We start from the raw sequence: 22,861 nt of genomic DNA on the forward strand, positions 1-22,861 counted from the left end.
GGGCTACTCCATTTCTTCTAAGGGATTTGTGCCCAAATAGTAGATATAATGGTCATCTGAATTAAATCCACCCATTCTAGTCCATTTTAGTTCCCTGATTCCTAAAATGTTCACTCTTGCCATCCCTGTTTGACCACTTCCAGTTTACTGTGATTCATGGACCTAACATTCCAGGTTCCTATGTACTATTGTTCTTACAGCATTGGACTTTACTTCCATCACCAGTCACATCCACAACTGGGTGTTGTTTTTACTTTGGCTCTGTCTCTTCATTCTTTCTGGATGAAAGCTACTCTTCATGTGGTTTTCCAGACAAGAATACTTGGTATTGATCTATATCTCTGTTTTTTGCTCATATTAAACTGTTTGGATTATTTTAGCTTGGTAATATGTTTTAAAATCAAGAAATGTAAGGCCTTCAGCTTTGTTACTGTTCCTCAGAGTTGTTGTAGATAGTCACAGTCCTTTTTAGTTCCATATGAATTACAGAATTTTTTTTCTACCTACATAAAATTCCACTAGGATTGCTTTGAATCTGTTGGTTGGATGATACAGACACTTTAAAAATTTTAAGCCTTCCAATCCATGAGTATGGAAAGTCCTTTCAATGTTTGTGTCTTCTTAAATTTCTGTCAGTAATGTTTTGTAGTGGACTCTCTTTCCATTTATTTTTGTCCTTTTAAATTTCTTTCATCAGTGTATTTTCAGTGGATAGGTCTTTGACCTTGCTGATTAAATTTATTCCTATGTGTTTTATTCTTTTGGGGTGCAATTGTAAATGGGATTGTTTTGTTCATTTCACTGCTTTTTGGTTTATATAGAATTGCAGCAGATATCTGTTTTTTGGTTTGTAATGTATAGAATTGAAGCAGATATCTGTGTATTGATTTTGCATCCTGCAACTCTACTGAATTCATCTATTAATTCTAACTATTCTGGTGGAGTCTTTTTGAATTTATATATATGATAATCATGCTGTGCTTAGTCACTCAGTCATGTCTGACTCTTTGAAACCCCATGGACTATAGCCCAACAGGCTCATCTGTCCATGGAAATTCTCCAGACAAGAATACAGGAGTGTTGCCATGCCCTCCTCCAGGGGATCTTCCCAACCCAGGGATCGAACCCAGGTTTCCTGCATTGCAGGCAGATTCTTTACCATCTGAGCCACCAGGCAGCCCTATTATCTGCAAATAGTGACAGTTTTATTTTTTCATTTCTAATTTGGATGCCTTTTATTTATTTCTATTTTTTGGCTAATTGCTGTGGCTCAGACTTTCAATTCTATGTTGATTAGAAGTGGTAGAAATGGGCATCTTTAATTGTTTCTAATCTTAGAAAAACATCTTTCAGCTTTTCACTGTTGCTTATGAAGGTAGCTGTATATTTGTCATATATGGATTTTTATGTTGAGGTACATTCTCTCTATACTCACTTGTTTCTTTTTTTTAATCATAAGTGGATTTTAATTTTGTCAAATGCTTTTTTACATCTATTGAGATGAGCATGTGAGTTTTATGTTTCATTTTGTTAATGTAGTTTGATTGTAGATTGATTTCATGCAGAAATGTTGAATCATTCTTATATCCCTGGAATAAATCCCACCTGATCTTTGTGTATGATACTTTTAATGTGCTTTTTTTTAAAAAATAAATTACAATACTGTGCTTTAGGGAAGCTGTGTCTGTGTGTACCCACTTGTGTTATAAAGGTGTAGGGAAATTTCAAAAATGGTGCTCATCAGCACCTCGGTCCCAAAGTCCCAACTCATACCTGCCTCACTAGCAGTCACTTTGAGATTAGTAAATCAGTCTCCTTCACACATGGCCCATGCACTTCTCTAACTACTGCTTTTGCAGTGAGTCCTAGAAAGTGTGAGACCATGCATGAGTCCTTCAAAAGGAGTATATCAGATTCCACAGCCCCTAGTTCCCTTGGATTAAGCCCCATTGAGTTTTGAAAGCCAGATTTTGGGGACCCTTATTTTTTTAGTGCAGCTATTGAGGTTTGGTATAAACCCCTTGTATCTCAGGGAGTAGCCCCAAACCATGAGATCTTCCCTTAAGGGGGTTGCTTATTGGAGGTGAAATTTTTGATGAAACCATGTCTACCTCTCCTACTTATCTCAGTGAGGCTTTTTTAATCCTTTGTTGTTGGGGGGTGGGGGTGCTGTGTAGCTTGTTCTTTTTCAGTGGTAATTGTTCTATATGTAGTTGTAGATTTGGTATGTCCATGGAAGGAGGTGCCATCTTGGACTACCCCACAATTGCTAGTTTTTTTCAAGGACTTTCACATCTATTTTCATTAAAGATATTGGCCACTAATTTTATGTTCTAGTAATATCTTTATTTGATTTGGTATCAGGGTAACACTGGCCTCATAAAATGACTTTGAAAATATTCCCTCTTCAACTTTTCTGGAAGAGTTTCAGAAGGATTTACATTAATTCTTTTTTAAATGTTTGGTAGACTTCTCCAGAGAAACCATCCTAGGTTTTTTATTTCCTGGGAGGTTTTGGATTAATGATTCAGTCTCCTTGCTAGTTATAGTTATGTAAAGATTTTCTCTTTCTTTATGATTCAGTTTTGGTAGGTTGTGTATTTCTAGGAATTTTACCTGTTTCTTCTAGGTTATCCGATTTGTTACTGGAATTAGTCTCTTGTGATCCTTTTTATTTGTCACATAGTCAGTGATGCGGAAGTAGATAATTTTTTGGAATTCCATTACTTTTTCTATGATCCAACTTATGTCGGCAATTTGATCTCTGATTCCTCTGCTTTTTAAAAATTCAGTTTGTACATTTGCAAGTTCTTAGTTCACATACTATTGAAGCCTGGCTTGGAGAATTTTGAGCATTACTTTGCTAGCATGTGAGATGAGTGCAATTGTGTGGTAGTTTGAACATTCTTTGGCGTTGACTTTCTTTGGGGTTGGAATGAAAACTGACCTTTTCCAGTCCTATGGATACTGCTGCCCTTTCCAAAATTGTTGGCATATTGAGTGCAGCACTTTCACAGCATCATCTTTTAGCATTTGAAATAGTTCAGCAGGAATTCCATCACCTCCACTAGCTTTGTTCACTACCTTTGCTTCCTAAGGCCCACTTGAGTGCATACTCCAGGATGTCTGGTTCTAGGCACACCATCGTGGTTATCTGGGTCATTAACACCTTTTTCATGTAGTTCTCTCTGTATTCTTGCCACTTCTTAATCTATTCTGCTTCTGTTAGGTCCTTGTTGATTCTGTCCTTTATTGTGCCCATCTTTACATGAAAATATGCAATTTTCATGAAGAGATTGCTAGTCTTCCCCATTGTAATGTTTTCCTCTATTTCTTTGCATTGTTCACTTAAGATTTTTTTATCTCTTCTTGCTATTCTCTGACTCTACATTCAGTTGGGTATATTCTTCCTTTCTTGTTTTGCTTCTCCTCTTTTCTCACCTATCTGTAAGGCCTCCTCAGATGGCTACTTTGCATTCTTCCATTACTTTTTCTTGAGGATGGTTTTGGTCACCACTATCTGTGTACCGAAATGTTACAAATCTCTGTCCATAGTTCTTCAAGGCACTCCATCTACCAGATCTAATCCCTTTAATCTATTTGTCACCTCCACTATATAAGGGATTTGATTTAGGTCGTACCCGAATGTAGGCATGTAATCATGTATGGTTATGAGAGTTGGACCATAAGGGAGACAGAACACCAAAGAATTGATGGTTTTGTACTGTGGTGCTAGAAAAGACTCTTGTGAGTCCCTTGGACAGCAAGGAGATCAAACCAGACAATTCTAAAGGAAATCAACCCTGAATACTCATTGGAAGGACTAATGCTGAAGCTGAAGCTCTAATACTTTGGCCAGCTGATGGAAAGAGCTGACTTATTGGAAAAGCCCCTGATGCTGGGAAATATTGAAGGCAGAAGGAGAAGAGGGCTACAGAGGATGAGATGGGTGAATGTATGACTGATTCAGTGGACAGGAACTTGGATGGGGATGGGGAGGCCTGGTGTCCTGCAGTCCATGTGGTTGCAGAGAGTTGCACATGACTTGGTGACTGAGCAACAACAACAGCAATACCTGAATGGCCTAGTGATTTTCCCTTCTTTCTTCAATTTAAACTTTAATTTTGCATTGAGGAGCTGATGATCTCAGCACAGTCACAGTCAGCTCCAGGTCTTGCTTTTGGTGAATGAATAGAGCTTCTCCATCTTCGAATGCCAAGAATATAGTCAATCTGATTTTGGTGTTGACCATCTGGTGATGTCCATATGTGGAGTTGCCTCTTTTATTATTGGAAGAGAGTGTTTGCTATGACCGGTGTATTTTCTTGGCAAAACTCTGTGAGCCTTTGCCCTGCTTCATTTTGCACTCCAAAGCCAAACTTGCTTGTCACTCCTGGTATCTCTTGACTTCCTACTTTTTCATTCTAGTCCCCTATAATGAAAAGGACATCTTTTTTTGGTGTTAGTTCTAGAAGATCTGGTAGGTCTTCATAGAACCGTTCAGCTTCTTTGGCATTAGTGGTTAGGGCATAGTCTTAGATTACTGTGATGTCACATGATTTGCCTTGGAAGTGAAATGAGATCATTCTGTTGTTTTTGAGGTTGCACCCAGGTCCTGCATTATGAACTTTGTTTTATTGGCCATGAGGGCTATTCAATTTCTTCTAGGGATTCTTGCCCATGGTAGTAGATGTAAAGGTCATCTGAATTAAATTTGCCCATTCCTGTCCATTTTAGTTGACAGATTCCTAAGATTTTGTTCACTTTCGCCATCTCCTGTTTGACCTTATCTAATTTACCTTGATTCATAGATCTAACATTCCAGGTTCCTATGTGATACTGTTCTTTACAGAATGGGACTTTACTTTCACTACCAGACACATCCACATCTTAGTGTTATTTACACTTTGGGTCAGCCTCTTCATTCTTTCTGGAACTATTTCTCCTGTCTTCCCTAGCAGCCTATTGGACACCTATCCGCCTGAGTGGGGGCGGGGAATGGGTGGGGGTCTCATCTTCCAGTGTTATATCTTTTTTCCTCTTCATGCTGTTTGCGGGGTTCTCCAGGCAAGAATGCTGAAGTACTTTGCCATTCCTTCCTCCAGTAGACCATATTTTGTCAGAACTCTTGACCATGACCCATCTGTCTTGGGTGGCTCTGCATGGCATGCCTCGTACCTTCATTGAGTTATACAAGGCTGTGATCCGTGTTATTATCACATGGTTATTGGTTAGCTTTCTGTGATTGTGGTTTTCATTCTGGAGACTGTGGGATTATAGTTTTTGCTTCTTCTGTCTACCCTCTGATGAATGAGAATAAGAGGCTTATGCAAGCTTTCTGATTGGAGAGACTGGCTGTGAGGAAAACTGGGTCTTCCTCTGGTGGGCAGGGCATGCTCAGTAAATCTTTAATCTGATTGTCTACTGATGGGTGAGGCTTTGTTCTCTCCCTGTCACCATCTATGTTTATACTCATAATATTTATTTTGCTTGTTTTCAAAATCAATATAAAGGAAATCAAACTACATGCATACTTCAGTAACTTAATTTCTGGAAGAGACGTGTTAAAATTTCCCTAATAGTGGATTCCTCAATTCATCTTTATCAGTTTTATTGTCTATATTTAGAAGTTGTGTTCCTCAATGCATAAAAATTTTCTGGTTTTTCTCTTCCTAATGAACATAGGCTTTGATTATTATCAAATGACCATCTTAATGCTAATAATCTGTTTTACCCTAAAATCTGTTAGCTCTTGAGTTCAAAGTGTTAGTCATTCAGCTATGTCTGACTCTTTGTGACCCCATGGACTGTAGCCCACCAGGCACCTCTGTCCAAGGAATTCTTCAGCAAGAATACTATGATGGGTTACCATTTCCTTTTCCAGGGGATCTTCCCAACCCAGGGATGAACCCCCATCTCTTGCATTGCAGGCAGATTCTTTACCATCTGAGCCACCTACTTCAGCTATTTTGTGGCTGGTAAATTGCTTTGCATAAATCCTCCTATTTTTTAAATTTAATTTTCCTCATTTTTATGTTTTAGAGGTGTTTCCTATAAACAGCCTGTAACTAATTGTTCCCCTTTAATTCAACTTTTATTCCTTTAAGATTATAAATTAATCTTGGAAGAGGAGGGAAAAAGGAACCTGGGCTTATTTGCCTCCCTGAAAGGGTTTTTTGGGGGGTTTTCATCAGGGGTGCCACTTTCACAGGCTAAATAGCTGCAGTGAGAGAATAGCAAAATCGAGTTCTCTTGGATCACTTAGCCCCTCTTCTGGGTTTGGAGCTAAGTTTTTTTAATATATTCTCCAATGTAAAATGTATCTTCATCAATGCCTTTTGAGACTGCACACTTGTTGGTAAGTTTTTGGTGTGAACTTATTTTTAGATACATGTTTTTATTAACCAATCGTAATTCAATACAAAGTTATTTGCACATCCTAAAAAATTCATGATCCTCCCAGAAAAGTTTTTTCTCCTTCATCTAAGTCCCCTTTTCCACTTTGCTATTACTTCTATTCCATTGCAACTCTTATTCTAGTTTTTATTTTAAATTGCCTTCTCCCATAGTAAATTATTAATTCATTGAGAATAAAGACTCTATATATTATTAATATTTGTATAGTTCAGGACTACTATTGTGCTTTTTATTGGACCTTACACATAGTAGAAAATTAATAAAATGTCTGTTGAAAAAATGAACATATGAATAAATAACTAAACATTAGCTATCCTGTGATGGAATTTAAATATCACAACATTCTGACCTTTAGTCTGAACATTAAAACCTTAGAGTTCTAGAAGACCATTTTAGATACTAAGAGTTAGAAGTCACAGTATCAGTCAGGATTTTTTGATTGTAAACAATGAAAACTCAGCTAAAATATGATTGTATATGAGAAATTTAGGAATTCAAACACAGCTATACCCAGACCCCCAAAGATATCCTAAAACCCAATCACTTCATTTATTCACTGATTTCATTCTCAGATTCTCTCCCCTTCTTGGTTTCCTTCTGTTTAGGTTTACATCATCCTTAATGCTATTCTGTCTTCCCAGTTGTTCCACTGTAAGCCAAAAATTTCTTTAGTTGGACTAACTTGGGTTTCTGACTCATTACTGAACCAACCACTGTTTCTAGGCATGTGGATTATGCTGATTTAGGTCCTTGTCACATATCCATCCTTAAATTTAGTCAAGGGTACAGACACCTCCCCTCAAACTACATGAAGAAAGACTGCTTCATTAAGCAAAATAGGGATGCTTTTGCCTGAAAAAAAGATGAATATATAGAACAGTATACGTTCATTTCAATAATCCATCTCTTCCTATTAAAAATAAGAAAGCTGAGCAAAACAGCTAGGTTATTGCCTAAACTCATGCAGTTTCTTAAATAGTGCTTATGTACAAAATAAGTCTGTGATAATATATTGCAGACTTTTAAGCTTGAACAGTTTTTCATTTTTTGATTGTGTTTAGAACACAGCAATTATAAACCAGGATATATCATGAAGGAAAGATTCTCATGCAGTCTATCACTCTGCTCCATTCCAAACCAAAAACCAGTCATGTAGGTAGATCTACTATTTGGCATAGTTATTGTTACAGCTAAAAATAAGATTAAACCTTTAATGGTTATAAACTTACTAAAAGCAATAATACAAAATGTAGCTTTTAAAAAAGAGTTACTTAAAGCTCTGGCTTATTGCCTAGTTAGAGGTACAGAACAAAACAAGAAAAATGTTGCCATGTTAAATAAGAGATATATAATATTTGCCAAAATAGGAAGATTTTTGTTTTAGTTACTGGATGAATTGCTATTCAAAGAGCATTTGACTTTTAATAGCATGCATTTAGATGAACAAAAGACGTATTTTAATCTTAAAATTGATGACTGTGTTCAGATAGTTGCTTTCTTCTGTAAATTGTTCCTTTTTTACTAGCTTGTATCAAGAAAGGAAGTAAGTTGAAGAACATTTCATATAAATAATGTGCTCCAGACTTTGCTAGTCTCTAAACAGATGTTAAAACACTATGTATCTTCTCCATCTGTTTTCAGACTTTGTGGACACTCTATTATCCATCAGTATTTACTGTACTAGTATCAGATTAACAATTAGGCCTATTGCTTTAATTCTAGTACATTTTATGAAAAATGGTCCAGTTGAAGAGTTGACATACTGAGCAGATTATATGAATATTAACATATTGTTTAAAAATAAGTTTATCAGATGTTTTCCAAGTTTTTGGATGACATGCAGTTTTTTGCTTATCTATCCTCTACATCGTTTTGATAATTTCCCAATGAGAAATGATTGGTATTAAATATTATTGCACATCTGAGACTAATGCCTAATGAAAAAGTATTAACAGAGCTAAAAATGTTACTTTGTGTCCTTGTATTACTTTTACAGGGATTCATTGGAAACAGAGGGCCTTCTGGACCTCCTGGTCTCAAGGGAACTCAGGTATGGAGAAAATAAATATGCAGTCAGCAATTCTTTAAATTCAGATTTTTCTATTTTATTTTTTATGGGACTTTAGTTTTGGCTCAAAGAAAACTGCATTAGATGGACAATTTTTTACCACTGAGGATTTCAAGTTACCGTTTTGTATTGGCAGTTATGGGATGGAATTTAAAATCATTTTAATGTTCTGAATTCACTAAATGATTTATGAAGTGGTCTCTACAAAATGGCTGAAGAATCTGCACCCATAACCTCCCTCATATGGACCAGAATTTACATTTACGTCTATTTTATATTTCCAACCCATAAACTATTTTTAATTAAATTATGGACTGAGTAAAATGTTTTTAAATAAATATGATATATGATTTAAGAGGTCTGTAAGTGTTCAGATGTGGTAAATATGAACTGTTTAAGATAAAAAAAATCAGTATGTTTAGTAAATATGTTAAATAGAATCAATACATTTATTATTTTAATTTTCTTAGAGAATCAAGTATAAAAATTATTTGTTTTATGTTTCTCTGTTTTGTCTACTCATACAATATTTAATCCTTAGACGAATGCACAAAGTTTTATATTTTATGACATTGTAGCTGATTTGATCTCAAAAATGTTGGATCTGCAAGTTAAATATAAAGAAATTCTAAACATTGAGCTCCATTTGTATAGGATGTGATATATCTTTATCTCTAAGGCTTAAGAAAGAACTGAGACTCAAAAACATTTGTTGAATAATTAAGAATCAGAATGTGCCAAGAGCAAACAGATTCTGTACCAATAATTTTTTAATAAAACAATTTGTACTGAAATCCATCTAATTATATCAGAGATATAGAGTCCAAGAAAGTCAAGTCTGTCCTCATTTCACAATCTCAGTGATTCCTAATGCTGATTTTTCTAATGCCCTAATCACTTTCACTCTTATCTATTCTCAATTTTCTATGTTTATCTTATATCATCTACCAATTTAAAAATAATCCAAAAGTACATATCCTTCTTAATGTGATATGGGGTTGTCAGACAAAAAGTTTAAATGTTATGGGGTTGACATAGTTCTAAAATATAAGAAAATCACAGAATTATTTTTATTACATTTCAGAAAGAGCTTCAGACTTCAGAATAAATGGAATAAGGGTTTACATTTTTAAATACTCATCTCATGAGGTCATGACATGTTCTGATCTTTGTTTAAGGGAGAAGAAGGACCAACTGGATCCTTTGGAGAACTGGGGCCAAGAGTAGGTACCACATAAATAATTTTCAAAGAACGCTTCTCTTAAAACAATGGTTTTGTGTTTTTTAATAACACCAAAGTTTGTTTATAGCAAAGGGCAAAGATTAAAACAAACTATAGTGGTTTATGAAGTGGTCTCCATGGTCTATAGCCATACAACCCCTTCAAATAAAATACTATTGTAACTAAAATTTTCCAAGGATATTTTAAATTATATCATGCCTACTACATATTTGTGACACCATGGACTAGAGCCCATCAGGCTCCTCTGTCCATGGGATTTCCCTGGCAAGAATATTGGAGTGGGTTGCTGTTTTCTTCTTCAGGGATCTTCCTAACGCAGGGATTGAGCCCCAGTCTCCTACACTGCAGTATTCTTTACCAACTGAGCTACCAGGGAAGCCCTACAACTGAAAATTCCCAGGGATATTTTAAATGATATTACACCTACTATATATTTACCTATTCCTTCAATTCATCCAGTCTCACGGTCTTAGTAATCTGTGCAAGTTATTTATCAAGTTTCTCAAAATGTCATACAAACCTAAATACATTAACTATTTAGTAATGCTTTGGAAATTTCTATTTTCTGAGTTTGTTAGTAAATTTATGGAAGGCAAATAAGATATTTCCTGGCCAACTATTTTTTCAGATAGTATTGTGTGGTAATATGTGAATTACTTGTTTTCATGTTCTAAAAATGAATTTTTTAAAGAATTTGGGGATACATGATGAAAGTTTACAGTATCATAAAATAATTAAGGTGTGTACAACACATATATTTTAAGTCATTATTAGTCTCGCAGGAAATACTCCTCATTTTTTTCTTGAGAAGATCATAATATATGATGTTCATCATTGGTTGAGATATAATGATCTCCTTAATCAAATCTTGTGTAATCAGACATCAGTTATTTGATATTAGAAACCACGTCCTATAGATTACTCCAGGATATTGACTTTCTCTCCTCCAAGGATCTCATCCTCTTATATCCTTCAGCTACTTACCGCTATGGACAAACCCTTGACCTTATCATTCCAGTTACAGAAACCTCTTAATTTTTAATTTTAAACTTTTCATTCTCCAACCATCACCTCCTTATTTTCTGTTGCATTCTCTCTTGTGGCCCAATCCAACAGTCCCAATAGAAATTTCAGGTCATTGATTCTAATATTCCATACTTCTTATCTCCCTCATGACCACGCATCTCTTCTAAATTTTAGGATGCCCTTTGGATTGATTTGTAGATGTCTCTTTTCTTTATACACTTACTGCCTGGATGAACTGGTCCATTCTTATGGATTTAAATGCCATCAAATGCTAGTGATTTCCAAAATTATACATTTAGATCAGAACCTTCTACCCCTTAGCTCCGTACTTGTATTAACTACCACAAGATCCCTCCCCTTAGAGGTCTAAGAAAACTATCAAATGGAAATGTCCAAAACTGAGCCTTTAATTTACCCTTCAAACTTGTTCTCCCACAGTCTACCTTGTTTCATTTGTCCTTTACACAGATTAAAAATGAATGAACTCTTTCTTGAATTCAGTCTTGACTCTTTCCCTCACATTCTGCACATGACCTGCCCACAATTCCTGGAAGCTCTACTTTCAAACTATATACAGAATCTTACCACTTTCCACAGCCTCTTCTGATGTTATTTTAGGCACTAAGTCATGTAGACTCTTTTGCAACCCAATGGAACATAGCCCACCAGTCTCCTCTGTTCAAGGAATTTCCCATGCAAGAATACTGGAGTGGGTTGCTATTTTCTTCTCCAGGGAATATTCCCAACTCAGGGATCAAACCTGCATCTTCTGCATTGGGAGGTGGATTCTTTACCACTGAACCAGCCACGAGGGAAGCCCACCTCCTCTGTTACCATCCTGCTTATGCCACTGTCATCTCTCACATGGATTATTGCAGATGACTCCTCTTTGGACTCCCTGCTTCTGCTCTGACATCAGAGTGATCCTGTGAAGACACAGATCCTGGCACTTCTCAAAGCTTGCTAAGGCTTCCTGTCTTGCTTAGTTAAAACCAAAGCCCTTACTATAATATCCAGGCCCTTGTGACCTGGCTTCCTTTCCCGTATTCCCTTTTCATCCCTCATCTTCTTACTGATCTCCTCTCTTATGCCCTCCAGCTACATTCTTGCCTCAGGGCCTTTATACTGCTCTTTGCCTCTGCTTAGAATGCTCTTCCCCCAAGTATCCATATAACTTTTCCCTTTTAAAAAGTCTTTACTCTGTTGCCACCTTCTCATTGGGGTCTTTTTTGTTAGTCTTACCAAAATTTTAAAGAAACTGCCACAAGAGTTTATATCTCCTGTCCTGATTAATTTGATGCTCTTCAAGTTTGCCACTACCTAGTATACCATGTATTTCACTTATTTTTTTAAAATTATGTCATCCTCCATAGAATAAGCTCTATAAAATTGAAAGTGAAAGCCACTCAGTCATGTTCCACTCTTTGTGACAGTCCATGGAATTCTCCAGGCCAGAATACTGGAGTGGGTAGCCTTTCCCTTCTCCAGTGATCTTCCCAATCCAGGGACTGAACTCAGGTCTCCCATACTGTGGGCAGATTCTTTACCAGCTGAGCCCCCAGGGAAGCCCAGGAATCCTGGAGTGGTAGCCTATCCCTTCTCCAGCGGATCTTCCTGACCCAGAAATCAAACTGGAGTCTCCTGCATTGCAGGCAGATTCTTTACCAACTGAGCTATCAGGGAAGCCCTAAAGGCAAGTATATTTACTGCATTCCTCAATCCTCAGTTCCTAAAACAGTGCATGGCAAGTAGACAGACATGGTAGAATGAATGGCTCAGTTTGATAAAATGCATTTATCAAGTAATTTTGAAGTGTTTCATCTCATAGGATAGTCTGAATTTCATAAATTAGCAAACTTTCTGAAAGAAGAAGGATTAAACATATCTTTTTTCCCCCTGTTCCCTTCTAAGGGAAAACCAGGTCCAAAGGGGTATGCCGGTGAACCAGGACCAGAAGGCTTGAAGGTAAAGCAACTGATTTTCTTACCAGTTACATATTATAATTTACAAAAGATAAATTTATGACTTTCAGAACAATATAAAATGAACACATATCAAAGATTTTATTCAACCCCCTTAATTGAGGGAACCAGTTATATGTTAAAGCTGGTTCAAATAGCATTTGAAATACTGTATGTCTTTATATCTTTATCTACATCTAGATATGTCTGTAAATATCTATGACTATGACTTTGTGTATGTCTGTAATTAGATGTGCATTCGATCCCTGGGTTGGGAAGATCCCCTAAAGGAGAGCATGGCAACCCACTCAAGTAGTCTTGCTGAAGAATCCCATGGACAGAGGATTCTGGCAGGCTACAGTCCACAGGGTCGCAATGAGTCGGACACGACTGAAGCGACTTAGCATGCATGTGCATAGGATAATAAACTATAACTTTATTTCTTAAATCTGTTCCACTGGTAGAAAGCTACAAGTTAAAAATCTATAATGTTTAAATCTACATTTAAAAAACGTGTCTGTGTATCTTCTCTAAGTCTGGGTCCTTTAACTGAAAGTGTACAGTGAGTCTAAGTACATACTCTGGATCATCATTGGGTACTTTTAAGATTTTATGACATTTAAAAAAGGTACTACCAACCAACATTTTTGCTTTGTGTTGTAGTTTTATCCAACAAATATAAAGTAATGCAGTGGTTTTTCATGTATAGCATTAAGTAAGGTCTGAAAGAAACTAACTTATGAGAATTGGTGATCAGTACAAATTTAAAATTTAATTAAAAATTGAATTGTATCACAGATTTATTGCTTAATTTCTTAAATCTGGAGTTCAGAGCTCATTATTTATATTAAACTCTTCATTTTTATTATACTGGAGATTAAGGGAAAAACAACCAACACTCTTTGAGGCCAAAAATAAATATGAGCTAAAATACATTTTACTGTATCAGCATGTGTGGGATTTATCTATACCTGACTCTCAAGTTACATAGAAAAACTCCCAGAAAATAGATGCATGGTATTTATAAATAGAAGTCTTAGTTCTCTTTCCTGTAATCAATCCCGGTACTACCAAGCAACTAGAAAATTCACCATGAGCTACCATCCAGTCAAACTGGCAGGAGACTAATCTCAGTCATTACTGACATCCTGCCTCCTCCCTGGAGTTACATCAGCATTGGGTGGCATCCGTGCTACCTAGAAGTGAAGGTACTGGTCAATCCTCATACTTGTCCCTGCAGTTTCTTCTTTGGAATATCATATAGCTATTTCCTAGACCTGGCACTCCCTTGGGGGAATCTGGAACTCTGGGGGAGCACTTTGGAGATTGTTAAGAGCCACCACCTTTCACAGAACCCTAGGATCTCTGTTCTTGCCATAGGCCTGGAGGAATTATTCCTCTCTCTCTTTGCATCCTCAAAGATAACTCACCTCCTACATTCAGGCTGTCTGAAAACTGAAGCAGAAATGTAGGTAATCTGCAAGCAACTTTTGCTTTCTGCCTGTTAACACAGACCTCCCTTAAGATTATGTATCATAAAGGGTTCATCTCCCTAATTGGAATTTGAGAGGACCATTAAGTAGGAGAAGTTTTTTTTTTAAATTATATCTATATATGCATACACATATATATACACACATATATATTGTGTATATAAATATAAAATCAAATCCTGCCACAAATTTTCTATAAAAACTGTCTAATGAACTATTTTTTTTCTAGTGGGATAATTAATTAATTAATTTTTAATTAATTTATTTTATACTTGAAGGATAACTGCTTAACAGAATTTTGTTGTTTTCTGTCAAACCTCAACATGAATCAGCCATAGGTATACATATGTCCCCTCCCTCTTGAACCTCCTTCCCATCTCCCTCCCCCTCCCACCCTTCTAGGTTGATACAGAGCTGTTGCTTGAGTTTTCTGAGACAAACAGCAAATTCCCATTGGCTATCTATTTTACATATGGTAATGTAAGTTTCCACGTTACTCTATCCATACATGTCACCTTCTCCTCCTCTCTCCCTGTGTTCATAAGTCTGTTCTCTTTGTCTGTTTCTCCATTCAATTCAGTCACTCAGTCGTGTCCAACTCTTTGTGACCCCATGAATCACAGCATGCCACGCCTCCCTGTCCATCACCAACTCCCGGAGTTCACTCAGATTCACGTCCATCGAGTCAGTGATGCCATCCAGCCATCTCATCCTCTGTCATCCCCTTCTCCTCCTGCCCCCAATACCTCCTAGCAACAGAGATTTTTCCAATGACTCAACTCTTTGCATGAGGTGGCCAAAGTACTGGAGTTTCAGCTTTAGCATCATTCCCTCCAAAGAAATCCCAGGGTTGATCTCCTTCAGAATGGACTGGTTGGATCCCCTTGCAGTCCAAGTGACTCTCAAGAGTCTTCTCCAACACCACAGTTCAAACACATCAATTCTTCGGCTCTCAGTCTTCTTCACAGTCCAACTCTCACATCCATACGTGACTACTGGAAACACCATAGCCTTGACTGGATGGACCTTTGTTGGCAAAGTAATGTCTCTGCTTTTCAATATGCTATCTAGGTTGGTCATAACTTTCCTTCCAAGGAGTAAGCGTCTTTTAATTTCATGGCTGCAGTCACCATCTGCAGTGATTTTGGAGCCCCCCAAAATAAAGTCTGACACTGTTTCCACTGTTTCCCCATCTATTTCCCATGAAGTGATGGGACCAAGTGCCATGATCTTCGTTTCCTGAATGTTGAGCTTTAAGCCAACTTTTTCACTCTCCTCTTTCACTTTCATCAAGAGGCTTTTTAGTTCTCTTCACTTTCTGCCATAAGGGTGGTGTCATCTGCATATCTGAGGTTATTGATATTTCTCCCGGCAATCTTGATTCCAGCTTGTGTTTCTTCCAGCCCAGTGTTTCTCATGATGTACTCTGCATAGAAGTTAAATAAGCAGGGTGACATATACAGCCTTGACGTACTCCTTTTCCTATTTGGAACTGGTCTGTTGTTCCATGTCCAGTTCTAGCTGTTGCTTCCTGACCTGCATACAGATTTCTCAAGAGGCTGGTCAGGTGGTCTGATATTCCCGTCTCTTTCAGAATCTTCCACAGTTTATTGTGATGCACACAGTCAAAGGCTTTGGCATAGTCAATAAAGCAGAAATAGATGTTTTTCTGGAACTCTCTTGCTTTTTCCACGATCCAGCGGATGTTGGCAATTTGATCTCTGGTTCCTCTGCCTTTTCTAAAACCAGCTTGAACATCAGGAAGTTCACGGTTCATGTATTGCTGAAATCTGGCTTGGAGAATTTTGAGCATTACTTTACTAGCATGTGAGATGAGTGCAATTGTGCGGTAGTTTGAGCATTCTTTGGCATTGCCTTTCTTTGGGATTGGAATGAAAACTGAGCTTTTCCAGTCCTGTGCCCACTGCTGAGTTTTCCAAATTTGCTGGCATATTGAGTGCAGCACTTTCACAGCGTCATCTTTCAGGATTTGAAATAGCTCTACTGGAATTCCATCACCTCCACTAGCTTTGTTTGTAGTGATGCTTTCTAAGGCCCACTTGACTTCACATTCCAGGATGTCTGGCTCTAGATGAGTGATCACACCATCATGATTATCTGGGTCACGAAGATCTTTTTTGTACAGTTCTTCTGTGTATTCTTTGCTGCCCTGCAAATAAATTATTCCATACCATATTTCTAGATTCCCTATATAAGCATTAGTATATGATATTTATCTTTCTCTTTCTGACTTAACTTCACTCTGGTTCATCCACCTCATTAGAACTGACTCAAATGCACACACATATACATACACACATATATATTGTATATATAAATATAAAGTCCTGCCACAAATTTTCTATAAAAGCCATCTAATGAACTCTTAAAATGTAGAATTTTCAACATACTACTACAATGCTTTATTCAATGCTTTATTTATTTATACAATGCTTTATTTATTTGCTATTTATCTGAATGTATATGGAAATAGAAAAGCAAGTTTTTGTAGTCTTTGAAAGCTTACTTCAAACTGATTACCTATATTAGTATTAGGTTTCAGTACTGAAAATCAGCACCATCCAATAGAGTATAAAATATGAATTATGGATGTACAGCTACAATAAAAAGGTGGAAAGAAATAGGAGAGATTAACTTTAGTAATATATTTTGTGTAACCCAAGATATAAAAATATTATCATTTCAACATGTTATCAGTATTAAAGTTATTAATGAGATTTTTGTACAAAGTCTTTGAAATACAGTGTGTATATTATATTTACATCACACTTCAGTTTAGACCAGTTAATTTCAAGTGCTGAGTAGCTATATATCATGAGTAACTACCATATTGTTTGGTGAGTTTAACGGTCCCACACTGCAAAATAATTATTACTTTTCAGATAGCAGGTAATTGTTTAATCTCCTTTCTCTGGTATAAATAAAATGTGCGTTCTTGTCAGATTAATTATACGTGGCACCCTAAACTGCTTTTCACTAGTCTGTGCTTTTGTTCGGGCTTTGCTCATGCCATTCATCACCACTGAAAGTGATCCTTTCTCATGACCAGTGTAAAAGTCATCCAGGGCCCAACTCATATAGTTTGAAATACAGTTATGAAATACAGTTTCATAATTTATTATTAGAAGCGACTGATGTTTGGATTTTTATCAATTTATTTTTAACTGGACGGTAATTGCTTACAATTTTGTATTGATTTCTGCCATACAACATGAATCCTCCATAAATATGCTTACATCATTTATACATACATACATAAATATAAACCTCCCTCCCAGCCCCACCTGACCCCACTTCCCTAGGTTATCACAGAGCACTAAGTTGAGCTATCTGTGTTATCGAGCAACTTTAACTAGCTCTCTGTTTGACATATAGTAAGGTATATGCTTCAGTGCTACTCTCTCAATTCATCCCGCCCTCTCCTTCCCCAACTGTGTCTACAAGTCTGTTCTCTATGTCTGCATCTCTACTCTCACCCTGTAAATAGGGTTCATCAGTACCATTTTTCTGCATTCCATATATATGTGTTAATATACACTGTTTCTCTCTTTCTGACTTATTTCACTCTATAACAAGTTCTAGGCTCACCTGCCTCACTGGAACTGACTCAATTTGTTCCTTTGTATGACTGAGTAGTGTTCAGTTGTATATATGTGTAATACCACAACTTGTTTATCCATTCATCTGTCAGTGGTTGAACATCTGGGTTTCTTCCGTGTCCTAGCTATTGTAATTAGTGCTGCAGTGAATATTGGGGTATGTGTGTCTTTTTGAAATGCAATTTTCTCAATGCATATTCTCAGTTGTGGGATTGCTGGGTCATATGGTAATTTTATTGCTAGTATTTTAAGGAATCTCCATACTCTTCTCCATAGTGGCTATATCAGTTTACATTTCCATCAACAGTGTAAGAGGGTTCTCTTTTCTTCATCATCTGTTTGTAGATTTTTTGATGATGTAGATTTTTGTAGATTTCTTGATGATGGCTGTTCTGATCAGTGTAAGATGATTTTGATTTGCATTTCTTTAATAATGAAAGATGTTGAGCATTTTTTCACAGGTTTATTGGCCACCTGTATGTCTTCTTTGGAGAAATGTTTGTTTAGTTCTTCTGCCCATTTTTTTATTGGGTCATTTGTTTTTCTGATAAGGTAGTATGGTATATGTACTATATCTTAACACTGCCAGCAGGCTATGGGATAGCAAAACCATAATTAGACACATTGGTATTTCTGTGGTGAAATGTAGGGATGTTCAAATTAATCAAACTAACTTTCTCTAACTTGGGTCAGGCAAAAGCATTGCTACCAAATAAACACAGGTTAGGTCAAGTTTGCCACCAAGTGTGTTGTGAAAAACTTTGGATTTTCAGAGCTTTACAGATGGCAGAATTGTGGTTAAAGTTATGAACACGTGTTACTTCTGCAGTGAAGTCAGCTCTAGCTGCACCCACCCACAGGGTGCTGCTCCTATGAACTCCTTTGCTACTTCCTGTGGGTTCTGTTCTGTTTGCTTGTTCTGCTCAAAGTCATGAGATACTTTATCTACTGAAGCAAAGAGTGTCCCTGTGGACAAGGGCTTAATTTTCACTCATCTTAATATCTTCTGCAGCACCTACCACTCTACCTTTTATAGAGCATACCTCAGTAGATATTTTATTTTTTAAATTTTATTTGTAAAAGTATCTTAAAAGGGATTAAAATTCAGATATAGAAGAATGTAATTTAAGAAAACAGGTTACTAGTATTTGAATGAAAAGAGAGCAAAGACTGTATCCCACACAAATATTGTAACAGAGTTTTGATAAACTACATTAAAATGAAAACAGGAGCAATGTTGAGAGTATTCTTATTTGAAAATTAATGTTTTTTTCAACTTTATATTCTTTATTAACAGGGAGAAGTAGGAGATCAAGGAAACATTGGGAAGATTGGCGAAACAGTAAGCTTATTTTATGCTCTTATTTTCACATTTTAAATCCTCTCATGAGCATTTTTAGGAACCATGTTAGCCATGATCTATGCTTATAAACTTCAGAATGCAAAATACTTATCCACTATAAATATAAAGTCATTTGTTATGTGGCAAATAAAACCTAATATACAAAAAAGAAATGAGGGAAAACACAGATACTATTTTCATCCAATATAAATTACATTTGTGATCTCAGGAACCTTTTTGTTTCTAATATTGGGTCTTTACCTTTAGTTCTGATCATTTCAAGCTACATTTGATTGTAACATTTTTCATAATTAAAAAGCTACAAATTTTCAAGCCATTAAATATTATAATAGGTGGAAAATGTTTTCTTTATATTTGGAAGGTTGGCATTAACTGTGAGATAATTCAATGAAAGACATAATTTATTTTCTCAAAAAGTTTAACTTGTTTAAATTAACATTATTGTAGAAGTAGGCAGCTCATGTTGCTTTTGAAACAGATACGTTAGGGGTAATATATATATATATTTTTTGCTATGGGAAAAGCCAACTATAATATTCTCTAAGAAATGAACCTACATAACATATAAAATGGTAAGTTAAATTAATAAGAGGCAAATGAAATTATGTACAGAGTGTGCTAGGTTGTCACAAAGAAAGTGATACTGTTTAATATCAATATTTATTTAGTAGGTTAGATGAGCAAATACAATGTTCTGTAACCTATCTTACAACTTAAAGATAAAATTGTCTAAAAAATTATTTTGTAAGCTTAAATAATTAAATATATTTTCTAGTCTGATAGTAAAACAACAATACATTTTGATACTCTTAATTTTTATCATGAATTATTATTAAAAATAAGGAGATGATCACTTAGTCTTAAAAGATCATTGTTATACCATTTAATCTTGAGCTGCTAGAAGGTGAATATTTTGTTCCTTTTTTTAACCAAAAAGGGAAATTTCAATGGAGTATTTATATCAATTCAATTATTTAAGGCACCTCATCAAAAATGGATGTGATTGGTATTTCCTTGTCATTCAGATTTTTAAAAATTCAATTTAAAGAAATGAAATTCTGCATTTCTGGGTGACAAATTGCATAAAAATATATAAACTAGAATTTATAGCCAAACTTAAAATACCAATGAAAAACATATTTTCTTCAAATAACATGTATCAGACTTCTAAGTTTTATTTAGTTTAAAATGTTGGGCTGGTTCCACATAGTATAGGAACCTATCACCAGTGGTATCCAAAGAGGAAATGGACTATCTTGGCAGGTGGTAAATTTCTGTTATTGGAGGGAAATTAACAATTATGGATTATTCGCTATGTGCCAGGGATAATGCTAAATGATATTTTATATTGTGGCATTCATTTGATTCTCAAACAATTTTTAAAGGCACATTTTGTTATTCTGATTTTTGAAATGAATAAACTGAAGCACAGTAAGTAATCTGTTCAAAGTTGTGTAGCTTATCAGTAGCTGAACTAAGATTTAAACTCATAGCTCAAAATTCAAAGCTTTATACCTTACTGGGGACTTTTTTCCCAGCTTTATTGAGGTTTAATTGACTAACGAAATTTAAGATATTTAAAGTGTATATAATGATTTGATATGCATATATGATGCAGAAAGATCCTCCCACTCTCATCAAGTTAGTTAACAAAGCTGGGGATATTTTAATGTTAGCTGAAAGCCACTTGGCCTAGATTTTATAGGGCAGTTTAGGCATCAAATAAGTTATGAAACAAAAATATCTTTCCAACTTTGAGATTCCATCTTCTCATTAAGGATAGGATATAAAGTGTTTTGAAAAACTTTAGTGGCTATATTGAATTAACATATAAGAGAAATATCAATAACCTCAGATATGCAGATGACACCACCCTTATGGCAGAAAGTGAAGAGAACTAAAAAGCCTCTTGATGAAAGTGAAAGAGGAGAGTGAAAAAGTTGGCTTAAAGCTCAACATTCAGAAAATGAAGATCATGGCATCTGGTCCCATCACTTCATGGGAAATAGATGGGGAAACAGTGGAAACAGTGTCAGACTTTATTTTGGGGGGCTCCAAAATCACTGCAGATGGTGATTGCAGCCATGAAATTACAAGACGCTTACTCCTTGGAAGGAAAGTTATGACCAACCTAGACAGCATATTGAAAAGCAGAGATATTGCTTTGCCAGCAAAAGTCCATCTAGTCAAGGCTATGGTTTTTCCAGTAGTCAAGTATGGATATGAGAGTTGGACTGTGAAGAAAGCTGAGTGCCAAAGAATTGATGCTTTTGAACTGTGGTGTTGGAGAAGACTCTTGAGAGTCCCTTGGACTGCAAGGAGATCCAACCAGTCCATTCTGAAGGAAACCAGTCCTGGGTGTTTATTGGAAGGACTGATGCTAATGCTGAAACTTCAATGCTTTGGCCACCTCATGCGAAGAGTTGACTCATTGGAAAAGACTCTGATGCTGGGAGGGATTGGGGGCAGGAGGAGAAGGGGACGACAGAGGATGAGATGGCTGGATGGCATCACCGACTCGATGGACATGAGTATGAGTGAACTCCGGGAGTTGGTGATGGACAGGGAGGCCTGGTGTGCTGAGATTCATGGGGTCACAAAGAGTCGGACACGACTGAGCAACTGAACTGAACTGAACTGATATATAAAATGCCTAAAGAATTATTTATGGTTCTTGGTAATTCCCAACTTTTTTTTTCTGTATTAACTTCAAAATCTTAGAAATATAGTTCATCTAATCCAAAGTTCAGTAAAATTCTCAAGAGATGTGGGAAAATACAGTTGTACTTCACAATGTCAGTCTAGTAATTTGAGGATATCTAAGGAGAAGGCAGTGACACCCTACTCCAGTACTCCTGCCTGGAAAATCCCATGGATGGAGGAGCCTGGCAGGCTGCAGTCCATGGGGTCACTAAGAGTCAGACATGACTGAACGACTTCACTTTCACGTTTCACTTTGATGCATTGGAGAAGGAAATGACAATCCACTCCAGTGTTCTTGCCTGGAGAATCCTAGGGACGGGGGAGTCTGGTGGGCTGCCATCTACGGGGTTGCACAGAGACGGACACGACTGAAGCAACTTAGCAGCAGCAGCAGCAGCAAGGTTAGTTGTAATTGCATAGCTAATTACTTTTCCCAAACCTTCTGAATGGTCATTTAATTGGATCTCCTCCAGTTTTGTTTCTTTCTAGATGTATACAAATTAGAACCCAGTTTGTGATAGAGAGTGCCAAACAGAGTAGTCCCATCTATATTACATGTCTGTATATGTGTTACATTTATTTACTATAGGCAAAGAATTAATTTCTATAGATATGCCCTAAATAAGTCTCTAATTTTAAAAGATACCTCCTTGTCCTCTGCATTCTAACTTTTTGTTATGAATAAACCTGGAATTATCTCACATTAATTGCTAGTTCTGTGTGTCTTTAACTCTCCAGGCTGAAAGTATTTGAAGAACTACAAAAGAGAAGACAATATACTTTTTCAGTATTGGTCAAGAGAACAGAATTAAAATAGTATACAGTCCTTATAAAGGAACAGACATTATAAGACATAGGCATTAAAAGGAACAAACTTTCTTTGTAAACAAGAATATTTTAATAGGATTTCTAACACTCAGATTCTTCCATAGAGTGATTCAACATCTCATTCTTAGATTTGAATGAT

At 36.3% G+C, this 22,861-nt stretch overlaps 1 protein-coding gene across 1 annotated transcript in view; it reads left to right on the forward strand.

Moving 5' to 3' along the window:
• COL24A1 (collagen type XXIV alpha 1 chain) overlaps positions 1-22,861 on the forward strand; it is a 378,135-nt gene that overhangs the window by 171,907 nt on the left and 183,367 nt on the right. The window contains exons 20-23 of the mRNA XM_068961180.1: positions 8,414-8,467; positions 9,664-9,708; positions 12,666-12,719; positions 19,126-19,170. Of these exons, the coding sequence (XP_068817281.1) occupies positions 8,414-8,467; positions 9,664-9,708; positions 12,666-12,719; positions 19,126-19,170 (198 nt within the window). The remainder of the gene's footprint in view (positions 1-8,413; positions 8,468-9,663; positions 9,709-12,665; positions 12,720-19,125; positions 19,171-22,861) is intronic.

This window comes from Capricornis sumatraensis, chromosome 2, assembly GCF_032405125.1.
Source record: "Capricornis sumatraensis isolate serow.1 chromosome 2, serow.2, whole genome shotgun sequence".
NCBI lineage: Eukaryota > Metazoa > Chordata > Mammalia > Artiodactyla > Bovidae > Capricornis > Capricornis sumatraensis.